Source organism: Patella vulgata, chromosome 5, assembly GCF_932274485.2.
Source record: "Patella vulgata chromosome 5, xgPatVulg1.2, whole genome shotgun sequence".
NCBI classification, from domain to species: domain Eukaryota; kingdom Metazoa; phylum Mollusca; class Gastropoda; family Patellidae; genus Patella; species Patella vulgata.
The window spans coordinates 49,340,212-49,352,768 of record NC_065883.2 but is presented as its reverse complement, the minus strand read 5'-3'; the positions used below and the strand labels follow the sequence as shown (position 1 = coordinate 49,352,768).

The following is a 12,557-nucleotide window of genomic DNA, read 5'->3' as shown; positions in this document are numbered from 1 at the left end:
AATTATATGCATTATTTAAATTAGTGAGACGAAAAAGCCTATTGAATTTCAGCAATTTCCGTTTATTACGTCTAGAGTTATGGCCCTTGTTTCACTTTATTGAACCTTGTGAACGCTCCAACGCCAAAAGTTATCACCCAATCTTTGTGAAATGTATGTGCATTATTGAGATTAGTGAAACGAAGAAGCCTATTGAATTTCAGAAATTTCCGTTTATTACGTCTAGATTTATGGCCCTTGTTTCACTTTATTGATCCTTGTGAACGCTCTAATAACAACAGTTATCATCCGATCTGTTTGAAATTGATATGCATCATTTAAATTAGTGAAATGAAGAAGCCCATTGAATTTCAGCAATTTCCGTTAATTACGCCATGAGTTATGGCCCTTGTCTCACTTATCCGATCTGTATGAAATTTATATGCATTATTTGAATTAGTAAAACGAAAAAGCCTGTTGAATTTCAACAATTTCAGTAGATTACTTCCAGAGTTGAGACGCTTGTTTCAGTTTGTAGAACCTTGTAAACGACAAAATTTATAATCTGATCTGTATGGAACTGTCTTGTAAAGGCTGTGGGTGTATGTTTTGTTGCCTGGCAACCTATCTTTAGAACCTTGTGAACCCTCAAACGACGAAAATTATAATGTCATCTGTATGAAATTGTCTATTAAATTCCCCTAATTACTTACAAAAGAATAAATATGTGACAACCCTTGACGACTGCTCAGACGATTTAGCTACTGTGGGCATATGTTTTGTTGCCTGGCAACCTATCTTTTTACCTTCTGTATATAAGTCGAAACTGAGTATAAAACGAATGCCGGACTTCTTCTGCTGAAAAATGTATTGACTTAAGGTCATGAGATGAGAGAGAGAGAAAGAGAGAAATGGGGTTTGACATCCACTCGACACAAACTAGGTCATTTCGGGACTAACACATGGTTCAATTCTATTTCAATAATGTAGGGGTGGGTCTTTAGCAGTGGAAGGAAACCGGAGGACAGGCGACCCTACTCCTTGCCACGTACAACCAGGGATTCGAAACCACGCCAGTTGACTCAATGACAGACGTTATGATGCAGCACGCACATGCTAACCATTCGGCCATCATGAGATGAAGAATACACATTGTTTAAGGTCATGTGACGAAGAAGCCGATTGATTTTCAATGATTTCCGATAATTACTGCCTCTTTAAGAAATCATGTGGATACTCTATAGACTGGGGAGGGGGGTCCATCAAATGGGCACAAAACCAGACCCAACTTTTCTAGAGTAAAATTTTGCGTAGAATTACGATGCTGAGTGGTAATTAGTCCGTCGTTGGGGTGTTTTCGAGATATTCGGGGTCAAAGGTCAAATGAGTTCATTTGTACTGAAAGTGAATGCGCAGTCATTCTTGTATTATGAAAAGAAGCTGGAAATGATCGAAAGTAATCCCACTTTCAATAAAAATGTAAACTTGCTAAATTCACCTTTAGTCTTTGTGACTCTGGAGGTCAAAAGGTGAAATTTGCCGTTTTTGCACTAGGAAGATTTAAAGCAATAAAATGTCAACTAAAGCAAAACCTGTTCTAATTAATAATAGGAACATTTAAAATTTATCGTTAGGAGTCTTAGCACCCAACTTTTACTATGGAACGTCGAAAATGATATTGCATAACAGAACCCAAACGCTTCGGAACCTGTTTCAAAAATACGTAAAAACTGTTAAATCAAAATCTCTCCGAATTAGTTTTACGACGAATGCTATACATAATGATACTAGTTGTCTGAAAAAAACAATTGAATCAGTTATTAACTGTGAGCAGCTCCACCAAAACCAGGCTCTTGGTCATTTTTATGGAATTGAGTTGATAGCATTTTTTTGCATATTCTACAGTCTGAGCTTTCCAAAAATGTAACTTTTTTTAAATTCGGACCAGGGATAAGAATTTTGTGATATTTTGAAGTTTGCGAATGTTTCGAAATGGGAAAAACGCCAAAATGAGAAAATGGACTTCAAACTCTTGGGACATTTTCAGAAGAAATTTCACTCAATAGTCCTTAGCAACCTTCAATTTAGATATCTAAACTCATGATTTTCTGGTAGTATTAACCAAAGACAGCATCCAAGGCGTCGTTCCAACTCTGTTTGGACATTATTACTTTTTCTAAATGGATAAAATCAAATACAAGACGTTTTGTCACATTTTAAAAAAATGGCCAAACAGGGAAAAACAGTCTATTCCAAACATGCTTCTTTTATTTTGGATTTAAAGCTAATAGAATAGCAACAAGGAGTTTTCCTTATACTTAGTATAATATATTTCTGATTACGCAAAATTATTGTGCCCATCAAAATCTAACCATGTTGGTTGCCATGGTAACGGTGGCCAAAATGTTTTTGCTCGTAAGTTATTTCATGTACACTGAAAGTAACAAATTACCAAAAGTCCATTCCCAAAATCATGTGGTTTTGTGCTGCACGTTTTTATTTAGGGACAATGCTCGCTTAGTGACATCATGACGCGATGTCATGATGCGACGTCATGATGTCGATCACAGATCAACTCTTAAGATATCCAGATGTTTGACGTCATAACCTCATAACAAAGCACCTATGGTCCATTCCCAAAATCATGTGACCTTTGGCTTCGGGCTGTATTAGTGCAAAGCTCTGTGACGTGATGTCGTGACGCGATATCATGACGTCAATCCCAGATCAACTCTTAAAAGACCCAGATGTTTGAAGTCATAATCATTATGGTCAATAGTGTTAAAATAGATATGCATTTTAAAGTCAACTCATTATTTCATCAACTAGCGATTGCCATGCAAGACATGCCCACATTTTCCAAGCGATGAACAGAGAACAAGCTAAAAAAGCAAATTTTCGTACAATTGTGACCTCTAGATGGTGCACAACCTTGGTATTACGCACTTTTAAACTATCTGCATACAAAGATTGCCCCGTTTGTCCGGCGGTTTTGATCTGATATTCACAAAATTCAAACTCAACCAACCTTAGGGTGCAACGGTGATATATTTGAACGTGATTTTCTGTACAATCAGGGGCCATAATCCGGGAAGTTATGGTCCAATATGCACGAATAACAAGATCTCTGGGTTATAAACATACATTTCAAATTTCATCAAATTTAGATAAAAATTGTGACCTCTACAGTGTCAACAATAATCTAAAACATGATTTTTCGTACAATCAGGGGCCATAATCCATGAAGTTATGGTCCTATACATGCCAATATTAAAAGAAACCCAGTCTTGGGGAGATAAACCTATGTTTCTGGATGGACAGGGGCGACGACTATTTTTATGTGGATATGTAAAAATTACTATGGCATATACTCTAATTTAGATATCTCATGCAAAATTCATGTTGTGAACTAAAAACCATTTTTCGTGAATCTTTTTTCAAAACATGTATTAAGCAAGAGCTAAATCTGCCTATTGCAGATCTTTCTTTAGGCCTTAAAGTAGCTAAGTCTCTAATTCAATATCATCCAATATCTTCGACATTGAAAACACGATTTATTTGTTTTTTTAAATCAACATTGATGTTGTGATCTTACCGGGAAAAGATGGCCTTCTGATATCCAATATTTAAGACAAAATAAACATTTTACAATTGGTACACTATTTGTAATGAGGGACTCGAAAAACGAGGCTAGGCATATTCCACAGGTCATGTCAAATGGTGACGCTATATTCTTATCTGGAGAGCAAGCCCAATAAATAATATTGGCGTAGAATAACCAGACGCTAGAGATTAAAATTTGATTGAGAATACTGGCGTATTTCGCCGAGCCTAACTGATTGAAAATTACAGTAAAAACAGAAACTTTTGAATGTAAATCAATTTATATACATTCATATTTTATTATTTTATGCGTTGCGACCCATTTGTGTCAATTTCTAGGTCCCAAATATTAGCGACTTTGCTCCTTTAAGTGTTATAAAAACTATTACAGGCTAATATATATGTTCGCTCAGATGTTCATTTTGCATTATCTGTTTTTGAAGTATGTTTGAAATCTTACAAAATGCATCTTTAATTATTTAGACTACAATTACAATCAAGTAATTTACTTGTTTCACAATCTAACACAAAACTAACCAAATCTACACTATTAATAAAATCTGTATCACTCCCATTAATAGAACATTTAATGTATAGGCCTATCTTCAACATGGTATAGGCATAGACTATGATAGACATATCACCATTTTATAATGGGAGCCATGGTGACTAAGTAAGTAAGATGCTGGCTCGCTAGCCAGGAAGTCGCGGCACGATCCCGGTGTTGACCGAGAAAGTTCATCAGGATTTTCCGGCATGGTTTCTCCTTGTCAGTGAAGGATGACGGGACTGACAAGGTCAGCTGACTAGACGTTTGAGTGGGATGGAAAACTGAGGTCCTGTGTACACATAGGCGTGCGGGTAAAAGATCCCTTGGCAGTTGGAATTCAATATAAGAGAAAGCTGTAGTGCCGCTGTCCTGGCAAAATTTCCCTCATAGCACACTGTATAGCGTATGCCCCTCTTCATTAGCCCAGGTTAGGAGCAGAACAGTAGGACGTTAAACCCCATTTCATTTCATTTCAAAAGTTATCACCCGATCTTTGTGAAATTCATATGCATGATTTAAATTAATGAAACGAAAAAGCCTATTGAATTTCAGCAATTTACAATAATTACTTCTAGAGTTATTGCCCTTGTTTCACTTTGTTATACCTTGTTAATGCTCGATTGATGAAAGTTATCATCCCATATGTATGAAATTTATATGCATCATTTAAATTTGTGAAACAGGTCTATTGAATTTCAGCAATTTCCGTCAATAATTTCTAGAGTTATGGAGATTGTGAACGTTTGAATGACAAAAGTGATCATGTGATCTGTATGAAATTTATATGCATTATTTAAATTAGTAAAACGAAAAAGCCTGTCAAATTTCATCAATTTTTATAGATTACTTCCAGAGTTGAGACCCTTGTTTCAGTTTGTAGAACCTTGTAAACCCTCAAACGACAAAATTTATAATCTGATCTGTATGGAACTGTCTTGTAAAGGCCCCCAATTACCTACAAAGGAATAAATATGCGACAACCCTTGTCAGCCGCTCGGACAATTTAGCTGCTGTGGGCGTATTTTTGTTGCCTGGCAACCTATCTTTTTTGTTACTGATAAAGTTTCCTGTCGATACCGGTAGTGGCTTAATTTCAACAAAAACTATAATTTTGACAGTTAGGTACCAATTTTTTCAAAATTTGTTATTACCAAATCGATGCGCAATGCAAAGGCGCACAAAACATCAGACTCAGTTTTTTTAATTTCGATTTCATTTTCGGGCTATTTCGATTAAAAGGTGAAAAAAGGTGTAAAATTAAGCTATTTACAACCCATTCAGCGTCTTAATATTTTAAAATATTTCTTCGTAACTTTCATAAATTCGTAGTAACAATCCATACAAAGAGAATGTATGTGAAAATTAGTTTGTAATAAGAACAGTTCCCGAGAAATGGGCAATTTTGCATGAGTGACTTTTTACGCTAGTTTGCCTGTAAAAGAGTCAATTATTATTGGATTTCCATAAAAGTGACACCATTTGATGCGTAATGTCAATTGTGACTAATTCAACTCAATTTAACATTTTCAATGTCACCGGAAATGACAAAATTTGGGCAAAAACTGTATTTATAGCCTTCGAAACAAATAATTTATTCAAATGAGTCGTATTTGTTGTTTGTTTAAGATTTTGATATTTGATTCTAATCAACTAAAAGAATGAACCCATACGATCATATAGATATCACAAAATCGTTTCTAACTTGTTCACTTGCGGAGAAATAGGCAATTTTCAAAAGGTCACTTTTCAATTTTTTTTGTCCATAAAAGTGTCAATTATTATTCGATTTTCATGAAATTTTCACTGTGTGATACCTAATGCCATTTACGATTTCATACAAGTAATTTAAGATTTTCATTATCACCGGAAGTAACGTCATTTGGGCAAAAACTGTATTTTTAGCCTTCAAAACAGATATTTTATTCAAATGAGTCTGATTTGTAATGTTTTTCAAATTATGATATTTGATTCCAATCAGCAAATAGATTGAACCCATACGATCATACAGATACCAAAAAATGGTTTCTAACTTGTACGGTTGCAGAAAAATAGACGGTTTCTACAAGTCAATTTTCAAGGTTTTTGGTCATTAAAAGTGGTCATTAAAAGTGGCAATTATTATTCGATTTACATAAAATTTTCACCATGTGATGCCTTATGCCATTTCTGATTTCATAAAACTAATTGAACATTTTCATTATCACTGGAAGTATTGTACGCTTACATGTAACAAATGTATAAAATGAATTGATATTGCTGGATTTGGTTGATTCGGCGTCCATTTTATATGATGTGTGCAATGCTTATGTGGAAACCTGTTTAATGGTTTCATTGGAACCGGAAGTGACATATGTTTAGGGTAACGTGGCACCGGTGAAACCCGTCATTCCTGCATCGCAGTTCTAGTTATTATTATTATTACATTTTTTATAAGTAAAGGCCATATTATAATGAGTAATGGGAGATTTCAAAAGTAATGATCAATTACATTTCAGTTACATTGTATGGCACATAAATATTTTCAATATGATACGCCTCAAATTTTAAAGCAAATCCAATTCATTATAATTTTAAGAAAAAGATTTAAATCTTCAATTATAGTCTACCGATTTGCTTGGCTGAATTCAGGAGTCGTGCAACATGGGCAACGGGTCTAGACTTGGATGACATTTTTCAAACTTTTTAATTGATATCAATATGAAATGACGAAATTTTCATTCATGAAACTATTGAAAAAAAAAAGGAAAAAGATGAATTTGAAAGATTGGCATAAGTCAACAAATCTGTGTTTACATCCTTGTTGCACATGCCCATGTTACACACTGAGCGCGAGCCAGAGCTTTAAGCCAATGAAATCGCGTATTATTATCGGGAGGTCGATCATTCGTGGCAATGAGAAGGCCTACGGTTATCTTGTTAAACTGAGTCTGATTCGTTACTGACAAAGAATTTGCCTTTGATTACTCCAAATATGGAAAATTAAGGTCACGACCTTTCCAATGATATATGGAGATTAGCACCAAGCACCGCGTGCGTTTTCTAAACATTGGAATTACTTTCGCTGATTTTTTTTTACAGAATAGACGTCATTTCTTGGGCCTTTTTATACGCCCACGTCCGTTCGTCCATCGTCCACAATTTCTTGTGAACGCTCTAATGTCAAAAGTTATCATCCAATTGTTTTAAAATTGATATATGTTGTTTACATTAGTGATGAAGAATCCTACTTAATTTCAGCAATTTCCGTTTATTACGTCCAGAGTTATGGCCCTTGTTTCACTTTATTGATCCTTGTGAACGCTCTAACACCAAAAGTTATTGCCCAATCTTTGTGAAATTTATATGCATGATTAAATTAGTGAACGAAAAAACATTTTGAATTTCAGCAATTTACAATAATTACTTTTAGGGTTATGGCCTTGTTAATGCTCGATTGATGAAAGTTATCATCTGATATGTATGAAATTTATATGCATCATTTAAATTTGTGAAACAGAGGTCTATTGAATTTTAGCAATTTCCGTCAATAATTTCTACAGTTATGGCGATTGTGAACGTTTGAATGACAAAAGTCATCATGTGATCTGTAGGAAATTTATATGCATTATTTAAATTAGTAAAACGAAAAAGCCTGGCAAATTTCAACAATTTCTGTAGATTACTTCCAGAGTTGAGACCCTTATTTCAGTTTGTAGAACCTTGTAAACCCTCAAACGACAACATTTATAACCTGATCTGTATGGAACTGTCTTGTAAAGGCCCCCAATTACCTACAAAGGAATAAATATGTGACAACCCTTGTTGACCGCTCGAACGATTTAGCTGCTGTGGGCGTATGTTTTGTTGCCTGGCAACCTATCTTTAATCAGGTAGGCTCATAAAATTCCCCCAAAACAACATTTCCAGTTTTCTGATCGGCAAAATCCTTCTCAAATCACAAAGTTCTTTTGTATTTCTTGATGTTTCAACCTTAATCTCAAAATCGACATTCTGACCCAAATCCATTGTTAAAAATGCTTTTGTGCCTGTAGCACATAATGACGTCGTGCGACAAGCGCCTGGTTTTGGTGGAGCGGCCCACAACTGATTGACTTTAAAATTATACACAGTGTTTAATGTCATGAGACGAGTTATAGCCCTTGTTCACGTTCTACAGACCAAAGTTATCATCCGATTGACTTTAAATTTATACATAGTGTTTAAAGTCCTGAGATGATGAATCTTATTGATTTTTTTTAACAATTTCTGATAATTATTGCTTGAGCTATGGCCCTTGATGACTTTGAAAAATGTTGTGGATGTTCTCAAGACCAAAATTATCATCTGATTGACTTTAAATTTATACACAGTGTTTAAGGTCATGAGACCACAAAATCTACTGATTTTCAACGATTTCCAATAGGGTCATTCCATGTCAAGTGGGCCAGGTGTGGGAAATCACCCCTTCGAAAAAAATCTGGGAAAATCGAAGGGGGTACGGTTTAACTCATTGGGTGATAATTGACATGGAATGACCCAAAACACAGATTTTGAAAAAATCGAAAAAAATTTGGGATGGCATGGGACAAGAATGGTTTTAAGATATGTTAAGAGACATTAGTACAAACTATAATTCCACCAAGTTTTAGATTTTTTAGTGGCTGATCTACTGGGTTCAGTCGGCTTGAAAATATGATAATTGACATAGATTGACCCAAAACACAGATTTTGAAAAAATCAAAAAAATATCTAGACGGCATGGGACAAATGGCTTTAACATATGTTGGAGACATTAGTACAAACTATAATTACATAAAGTTTCAGATTTTTAGGTGCTGATCTACCGGGTTCTATTGGCTTGAAAATATGAGGCAATTTTCGTAAATTTTTGTCTAAAACCATATTCGAGGCCAGTTGTCTGGGAATCTAGTGAAGACTGGTGCGTTTTCATATGTTTGTTATGTAGTACCACTGGCAATCTCTGGATATGCCAAAATATTGGTCTATATGTATTACCTTGTAGCTCCTGGAACACTACAAAAGCAAAAAGATATACAATTACACCAAATTGTTTTCGGTTTTCATGGCCAAGTAACATGCAAACCCTACCACTCACCTGTCATCTGATTGTAGATTCGTAATCTACACACAAAGTTCTCTAATGCTACCAAATTTGGGCTGTATATCTTTACTAGAAAGGTAAAAACAAGATATCTGAAACTCAAGTAAATTATTAATACATACATGTATTTTGTTTCGAAAACTTATTGGTAACTCATGAAACTCAAATGCCCGTATCTCAGTCAATCTTTAAGCTACAGACTACAAATTTTGCAGTTTCTTTTTTTTTGCATGTACAATAACATATATTTTTTCAAGATTTTATCGAGGGGATCGATTTTCGAAATTTCTGAAAATTGACCCACTTGACATGGAATGACCTGATAACTTGAACAGCTAAATTCATGATATTCAATGTTTTGTATACTCATGTGGCAGAACTAGAAGCCAAACAGATTTTAATGATTTCTGATAATTACTTCATGGGTTGTTATTCTTAATCAGATTTTAGTGTTTTGTAAATGTTTACATAGGGACAAAAGAAAAAAATATATGACATCCATTGTTGACTGCTAGGACGACTTAGCTACTGTAGGCGTATGTTTTGTTGCCTGGCAACCTGTCTTTGTTGAATGAATAGAATTATTTGTGTATTTCAGCTTCCTATGGTGCCGTCAGTCCAGCTCACCAGCCGATGTCACACAATCCTTATATCCGTCCTTATGGCAATGTGCCAACCTCGCCTTTCTTTTATCAACAAATGATACCGCCTGTGATGGGGCGTCAGATGCCACACCATCTTGGATCAGGTTTACCCCCTACCTCACAACCACTGGTTACTCCCTCAAAATTTGAACATGTAAGTTATGCACATTTTTATCTGCCCTCTAGTGTTGGGTCTAAAATGATGCAGTCATTTGTCGTATGTACTTCTATATGCGATTGTACTCAACAAAGTTTTTAAAATATTTCCTTCTTACTACTGCTACGTACAGAGCCTTGTGCAGTTATTTTGATTGGATGTTAATCTCAATTCGAAAGGGGGTGTTGGATGGCAGAAAGTCTGTCATTGAGTCAACAGACGTGGATTCGATTCCTTGGTTGTACGTGACAAGGAGTAGGGTCGCCTGTCCAACCTTGTGGGTTTTCTCCAGGTCCTCCAGTTTCTTCCCACTGCTAAAGACCCCTACATGCAAGCGAATTATTGAAATAAAATTGAACCATATGTTAGTCCCAAAATGACCTAGTTTGTGTCAAGTGGGGGTGGATGTTAAACCCTCTCTCTCTGTCTCTCTTCCCCCCCCCCCCTCTGTCTCTCTCTCAAAATTGGATAGTTTTTCATTTCTGACATAACTATTCAAAGAATACAATCAAACCATATTATTTACAGCCACATATATCAACAACAATAGGTAAAGATGCCAGTAGTAGTGTTGTTAGTAGTACAATGGATTCACACATTGAAGCTAAAAAATCAAAAATTAAAAAAGAAGTTGATACGTCACATCATGGTAAGATAACTCTAATTAATTACAACATATATATATATTATCCAGTAAATATCTTTACAACATATATATTACCCATTCAATTTATTTAATTGGAAAATTGAATTGATTTCCAACTTCCAAGGATTTCCAACTTCCAAGTATTTCCATTATAATATTGTGCTACATAATGTACAGTGTTGACTTTCTCAAATTATAATCTAAATTATACAGAATTGCTATTGATAGTTTCATAAATTGCTAGATATATTTATATTGTTGTAGATCATTATGATGAGGATGATGAAAGAGCTAATGGCGATGGACATGGTAGAAGTGGACATATACCACAAGAGGGAGAACCAGATTTTATAGAAACTAATTGTCATTGGGTAGATTGTACACAAGAATACTCATCACAAGAAGAACTTGTTAAGGTATAGTGTTCAAGTGAAGACCTTTAAGGAGATTTTGACATTGCACTGAATTAATCATGATTTTCTGTTAATCAACATTGTAAGAAAATGACTAAGACAAATTCAAACCTTCATCAAAATCATGTAGAGCATAGCATCATCCACCATCAATAATATGATTAATTAAAAGTGACTTATGGCCCAAAGTTATTTCACTTCCTCTGATATTTATTTTTAGCATATAAATCAAGATCATATACAGGCTAATAAGAAATCATTTGTTTGTCGGTGGAATGATTGTAGTAGAGAAGAGAAGCCATTTAAAGCTCAGTATATGTTGGTTGTACATATGAGACGACACACAGGAGAAAAGCCACATAGATGTACAGTAAGTACTAATTAACTTTTTTATACTCCCAAATTGAACTGTTATGGTATATTGTCATCACACAGTGTTAAAGTTCATGAGACAAATTAGAAGCGTATTGATTTTCATTTATTTCTGATAACTACTGCTTATCACTTTGGAAAATCTTGTGGACGCTCTGTATGCTAACTGTTTTTTCGATTGTCTTGAAATAGCTGAACAGTATTTATAGTCATGAGATAGAAGGCCACAGATCACATGCAATTTCCGGCCCTACATTTCAACGTAACCAACCTCACAACTCTTGTATCCTTCCGCCTCAAAATCATGAATATTCACCAAAACCCTTTTTTTCGATTCTACACCAAAAAGTCAAAAAAAATCGCCAAGCAAAAGGGGGAAAAAGGAAAGGGAGAGAGAGACTACAAATAACTTTGGCCCTTGTTTCGTGGGTGACGGCGTAGAAATATTTGGTTAGCTGTGTCCTATATAGGGGTGAAACTTCAGGTATCACCAAAAGGCCTTTTTTATTTGCTTCCCATGTGTTCTGGCAACATGCTGGTGAAAGGAAATCAAAATCAAAGAATAACTGCAAAAATGATGGCCCTTTAAGTATACATGCTGCTTTATGTACAGTGGTGCATCTCCTGTCCATGGGCCTTTTGTGCTAAAATTTAAAAATCTTTCGTATTAGGGGCAGTATTTGAGTTCTGTGGAAAAATTAGACAAGTTGCAAATAAACTACATAGAAAACACTCATAATTTGGAATTTTTTCAAAAAAATAATTTTTTACTGCCATGTCATGAAAAATGTACAAAACTTACATGTAGCATCTTTCAAAATACCAATAATTTTCCACTTTTTGTCCCCCGCTTTTCGAAGAAAGCAGGGGACTATTAAAATGGGTTCGTCCGTCTGTCTGTCTGTCTGTCTGTCTGTCTGTCCGTCTGTCTGTCCTTCTGTCTGTCCGTCTGTCTGTCCGTCACACTTTTTGGGACACAATAACTCTCTTCCTAATTGAGCTAGAATGTTCAAACTTGGTGTATGTGTTTATTAGGTCAATGCCTTGATGGAGTTCGAAGATGAGCATTTTCCGCTTAGGGTAAGCAGAGAT

At 35.2% G+C, this 12,557-nt stretch overlaps 1 protein-coding gene across 2 annotated transcripts in view; it reads left to right on the top strand.

Moving 5' to 3' along the window:
• Positions 1-12,557, top strand: part of LOC126821149 (zinc finger protein GLI4) — a 188,192-nt gene that overhangs the window by 160,744 nt on the left and 14,891 nt on the right. For both annotated transcript variants that reach the window (XM_056101269.1, XM_050549494.2), the window contains 4 exons: positions 9,832-10,031; positions 10,563-10,683; positions 10,945-11,096; positions 11,314-11,463. In XM_056101269.1, coding sequence (XP_055957244.1) covers positions 9,832-10,031; positions 10,563-10,683; positions 10,945-11,096; positions 11,314-11,463 — 623 coding nt within the window. The remainder of the gene's footprint in view (positions 1-9,831; positions 10,032-10,562; positions 10,684-10,944; positions 11,097-11,313; positions 11,464-12,557) is intronic.